General features: G+C 40.6%; 2 protein-coding genes across 2 annotated transcripts; both read left to right on the forward strand.

Moving 5' to 3' along the window:
- The first annotated feature begins 1702 nt into the window (after positions 1 to 1702).
- Positions 1703 to 3543, forward strand: LOC122596941. The gene is made up of 2 exons (XM_043769584.1): positions 1703 to 2704; positions 2746 to 3543. Exons 1-2 carry the CDS (start codon positions 1703 to 1705, stop codon positions 3541 to 3543), a joined length of 1800 nt encoding a protein of 599 aa, XP_043625519.1.
- Positions 3544 to 3619: 76 nt separating this feature from the next.
- LOC122596942 (uncharacterized mitochondrial protein AtMg00860-like) lies at positions 3620 to 4291 on the forward strand. Its single transcript, XM_043769585.1, has one exon. It carries the CDS (start codon positions 3620 to 3622, stop codon positions 4289 to 4291), a length of 672 nt encoding a protein of 223 aa, XP_043625520.1.
- Positions 4292 to 5478: the final 1187 nt, after the last annotated feature.

A 5478-nucleotide genomic window follows, 5' to 3' on the forward strand; every position in this document is an offset into this window, starting at 1 on the left:
ATGAATATGTCAATAGTTGGTGATTGATATTTATATTTATGTTTATATATAACTGTTTAGGTATTCGGACATTCGAGAAGTAACGAGCTAAATTATATTATTACTCCATCCCAGGTAAGATACTGGATTTACACTGTGAGACATGATCGAAATGTATTTCCAAATTATAAACACGCTTAAATGAACTCTTGGGTCCTTGTGTGGTTGGAGCTTTGATGGGAGGGCATTTAAGTTACATTTGTGACTTTGAAAACTTGGGAAATGAGACTTGGAACCTGGGATTTGGTGTTTATCCCATAACTTATATATTATTTGTTGTATTGACATTGATTGTGTTACTCCATGTCATTGAACCTTACTTGTTGTATGTTTATTGCTTGTTGTGACACTAGAAATCATAGGATTGTCATGATCACTTGTGCACTTGATACGGGCCCTGTAGTTATAGGTAGCTAGTGTTGTTGCTATCCTATAGATTGTGAGAACTCAAGTATAAAGAAGTGTTTCGCGATAAGCTTATCCCATAGTGCATCGTGTAATTGGTCCTATGCTATTTACGGGTCCACGGGTATTCTAGACATAACCCAAAGTGGAAATATGTGATTGAGTAAGTGTGTAGGCTAGCTACCTATCGTGTATGGCACTTGCTCCAGGAATTGGTTATGCCTTTCCTAAACGACACCGATGTACCGCCTTAGTGCTTACACTTGATGTCGGATAGTAGGCACCCATCAGGTCTATTGGCCAGCCTACTTATATGTGCAATTATATTGTGGCATAACCTTAATGTCGAAGGCTCGTGTTAAGCTATACGCATGTATAGTGGTCTTCGCGATAGACATAGAATTCTTCTTGGTAGGAACCCTCATGAGCTGATAGGCACATTGATAGGATATGTGTGTTAATCCTATTTGTGGTATATGTGTTATGATTTATATGCAGGTTACTTGCGGGTTGGTAACTATTGGTGGTAATGTATATACATATAACTGTTTTATAAACTGTTTTGAAATATATGTATAAAACCTTTATCTTACTCAGCTTTAAAAGCTGACACTTATTCTACTTGTGATTGTGTCTCGCAGAGTAGCAGGGATAAGGACGTGTGAGACGACCAACGAGTAGACTAGTGTCCTTAGTCTTTCAGAGGCCATAGCTGCTAGTTTTATTTTAGACTTTTAATAATGCATTTTTATTTCGGGTTTGTGTTGGCCCGTGGATTATATTTTGGGTTTCTTTTGTTGATGTCTTTGAGATTGGCTGGTAACACCATTTAAAACATGTGATTGTCAACTCATGTACTAGTTGACTATACTTTCATTTAATAAGACTTTTTCCGCCACGTGTGGTCTTTATTTGTTTATATACTTATTGAAAAAAAAAAAAAGAAATCCGGTATTTTTAAAGATGGGTGTTACAAGTTGGTATCTGAGCATTAGTTTAAGGGAACTTGGAATCTATAGGATTATAGGTTCTAGTCTTAAACTGTAGGATCCTTGGATCAGATAGTGTTAACCTGTTAATGGCCTATAGGAAAATAGGTTTGCTTGATTATAGGACGGGTTGGGTTGAGCGAATCGTTTGTGGGATTTGAGCTTAATGTATATTTTGCGTGTTAAATATGTATTATCGTGATAGCTCTTATTCCTCGTTATTTCGCTTTATCCGTCGCTAATCGTCGTCTTTATGTTATATAGACAAAATGGTTAACACTCGTGCTAATAGTCAACTAGATGGAGCTACCGCTAGTGACACTCCGGCCAATCGAAATGGGGCTGGAAATGCGGCTAATCAAAGGCCTCCTCGAAGGCCATATCCGGGTGAAGTGCCAACAAGATCGGAAATTGAACGGGTAAACCCAGTGATCGAACAGATTCCAACTCAGGCTGAGATGTATGAAGAATTGAGAGCTATTCGAGCCAAGTTGATAAGGACTGAAGAGGAACTTGTTCGAGTAAGAGCTGAAAGGGAAGTTGATCCACATCGGGAGGAGCATACTGATGGAAATTATTCCAACCGCTCTAACCGTGCAGAGCCATCCATTGTGAGATCACAGGTTGCTCCTATGAATGATGTAGTTGGGGTTCAGAATGAAGGGGTGGTGAATCGAGTTGTGGTTGCTCCTCGTGCAACTAATTTCAAGTATGAAAGTTTTCAGAAATGCAGTGCCAAAGATTTTGATGGCACTCAAGATGTTGTAGGTGCTATGGAATGGTTGGATGATATAGAGGTGGTGTTTGTTTCATGTTACTGTCCCGAGGATATGAAGGTGTTATGTGCTTCTTGCATGTTAAAGAAGAATGCTCGCAATTGGTGGAGATCTACTACCGTTTCATTGACTCCTGAGGTACTGGCTGCAATGCCTTGGGGTACTTTCAGGGATAAATTTCTGGAAGAATATGTTGGCACTCGTGAGTTAAGATTGATCGAGAAAGAGTTTAGAGCCCTAACCGCCAAGTTCGTTGGTCACATGGTTCGTAGAGAAATTGACCAAGTTGAAGCTACTGTGATGGTCTTCCTCCTAGCTATCATGGCCTATGTCGGCAACATACTACTTTGTCAGCTGCTATCAAAGAATCCAAGAGACTTGATGATGATTTCAAAGCTGAGAAGGTTGTTGAGAAGGAGTCTGACAGGAAATCTGGGTTCAAGAGAAGGAATGATGATCGTGTGGGGTCTTCAAAGAAGTGGAAGAATCAGAAGGGTAACGGTAAATAGTTTAATAATGGGAAATGGTGCAACAAGTCTCGGGCTAAGCATCACGGGAACTATTCTACTGCTACTCAGAAGTGTCTTCGTTGTGGGGAGATTGGTCACGCTAGTGCCGATTGCAAAAATGAGGTTAAGTGTTTCAACTGCAACAAGAAGGGGCATATCAGCACTAGTTGTCCTGATAGAGCTGCTGAGCCTAAAAAGAATGACAAGAAGACAAATTCCCGAGCCTTTCAGATGACTGCTGAAGATGCCAGAGGTAATGATGATGTCGTTAACGATACTTTTCTTGTTAATTCCATACCTGCTAGTGTTTTATTTGATTCTGGTGCAAACCGTACTTTTGTGTCTACTTCGTTTGGGTCAAAGCTTGGTATTCCTATATCTAGACTTGGTTCCATCATTGAGGTGGAGATTCCTGACGGTAAACTCATTACTATTCGTGAGATTTATCGAAATTGTTCTATAGATATCGAGGGAAATTCTTTTCCTGTTCATCTTTTACCTACCACTCGTGCGGGTTTCGATGTTGTTCTGGGCATGGATTGGTTGGGAAAGTTTAATGCTGAAATCCTTTGCAAAAGAAAGATTGTCCATCTTGTGGCGCCAAATGGTGATGTGGTGCGTGTTTATGGCGAGAAGCAAAAAGGGGAATTGGGGATTGTGTCTATGATGAAAGCATTGAAATACATTAGGCAAACAAAGGAGCATTTTCTGGCCTATGTTATTGATTCTCGAGAAAAGATGTCTTCAGTTAGTGATATTGATGTTGAATCTGATTTTCCTGAGGTGTTTTCTAGAGGATCTTCCCGGTATTTCACCCGACCATGAGGTCGAGTTTCAAATTGATCTTTTGCCCGGTGCAACACCTATTGCTAAGGCACCTTATCGACTAGCTCCAACAGAAATGAAGGAGCTTATGACCCAGCTTCAGGATCTACTTGATAAAGGGTTTATTCGTCCGAGTTCCTCACCTTGGGGAGCTCCTATCATATTTGTGAAAAAGAAAGATGGGTCCATGAGGATGTGTATTGATTATCGTGAGCATTTAAAGGCTGTGTTGAATCTGCTGAAGGAAAACAAGCTTTATGCCAAGTTCTCTAAATGTGAATTTTGGCTTTGTGAAGTGCATTTTCTGGGTCATGTGATGAGTGAGAAAGGTGTGACTGTTGATCCTTCGAAAGTTGAAGCTGTTATAAAATGGCCACAACCGAAATCTACTTCTGACATTAAGAGTTTTTTGGGTTTGGCTGGTTATTATCGTCAGTTTATTCAAGATTTTTCTCGAATTGCCAAGCCTATGATAGAATTAACAAAGAAAGGGGTAAAGTTTGTGTGGGCTAAAGCTCAAGAAAAGGCATTTCAGACATTGAGGTCCAAGTTATGTGAAGCTCCTATATTGTCATTACCTGATGGGACTGATGGCTTTGTGGTTTATAGTGATGCTTCTATCACGGGCCTAGGGTGTGTTCTAATGCAAAAGGATAGAGTGATCGCATATGCTTCGAGGCAACTTTCTATGCAAGTTGATGCTTCTATCATATGCCTTGTAAGCTACTTTCTATGCAAGTTGATATGAGATCCGGGTTGCTTGACCGGATTAAGTCAGCCCAAATGGAGGCCTTGCTTGAGAAAAATGTGAAGGATGAAAAGTTGAACACCAAGAAAGAGAAATTGAAATTGAATAGTCGCGGGTTTCAGACTTTTAAAGGGAGGATTTAGGTGCCTAAGATGGGAGGAAATCGTGAGTTGATCCTGGAAGAGGCTCATCGTTGAAGGTATTCTGTGCATCCGGGTATTACTAAAATGTTTAGGGACTTAAAACCTTTGTATTGGTGGCCTGTGATGAAACTTGATGTAGCGCATTTTGTGGAGCATTGTGTTACTTGTGCACAAGTTAAGGCCGAACACCAAAAGCCCTATGGTGAACTTCAACAATCGAAAATACCTGAATGGAAATGGGATAATATCACAATGGATTTTGTGACAAAACTCCCACGGACACCCAAAGGTAACGATATGATTTGGGTCATTGTGGACCGTCTTACCAAAAGTGCTCATTTATTGGGGACTCGGGAGAATGCACCTATGGAGAAGTTTGCTCAACTTTATATCGAAGAGGTGGTCTCCACACATGGCATCCCTTTGTCAATCATTTCCGATCGGGATACTCGTTTTGTTTCAAAATTTTGGAAGAGCTTTCAGCAAGAGTTTGGTACTAGAGTTAATTTGAGTACCGCATATCATCCTCAAACTGATGGGCAAAGTGAAAGGACGATTTAGACTCTAGAAGATATGTTGAGAGCTTGCGTGATGGAGTATGGTGGCAGTTGGGATAATCACCTTTCACTAGTTGAGTTCGCTTACAATAATAGTTATCATTCTAGCATCAAAATGGCACCATTTGAGATGCTTTATGGGCGAAAATGTAGAACGCCTTCGTGTTGGCTAGAACCTGGGGAAAAGCAGTATGCGGGGCCTAATGTTGTGCAAATTACAGCAGACAAAGTGAAGATTGCAAAAGAGGCATTGCGGGTTGCACGTGATAGACAAAAAGCCTATGCCGACAAGAAAAGGAGACCGGTGTCTTTCAATGTGGGAAATCGCGTGATGCTCAAGGTTTCACCATGGAAAGGCGTCATCCGATTTGGGAAAAGAGGAAAATTAAGTCCACGTTTTATCGGGCCATTCAAAATTATTGAGAGGGTTAAGGAACAAGCTTACAAATTGGAACTACCGCCTGAATTGGAGGGAATTCATAATACC

Source organism: Erigeron canadensis, chromosome 4 (genome assembly GCF_010389155.1).
Source record: "Erigeron canadensis isolate Cc75 chromosome 4, C_canadensis_v1, whole genome shotgun sequence".
NCBI classification, from domain to species: domain Eukaryota; kingdom Viridiplantae; phylum Streptophyta; class Magnoliopsida; order Asterales; family Asteraceae; genus Erigeron; species Erigeron canadensis.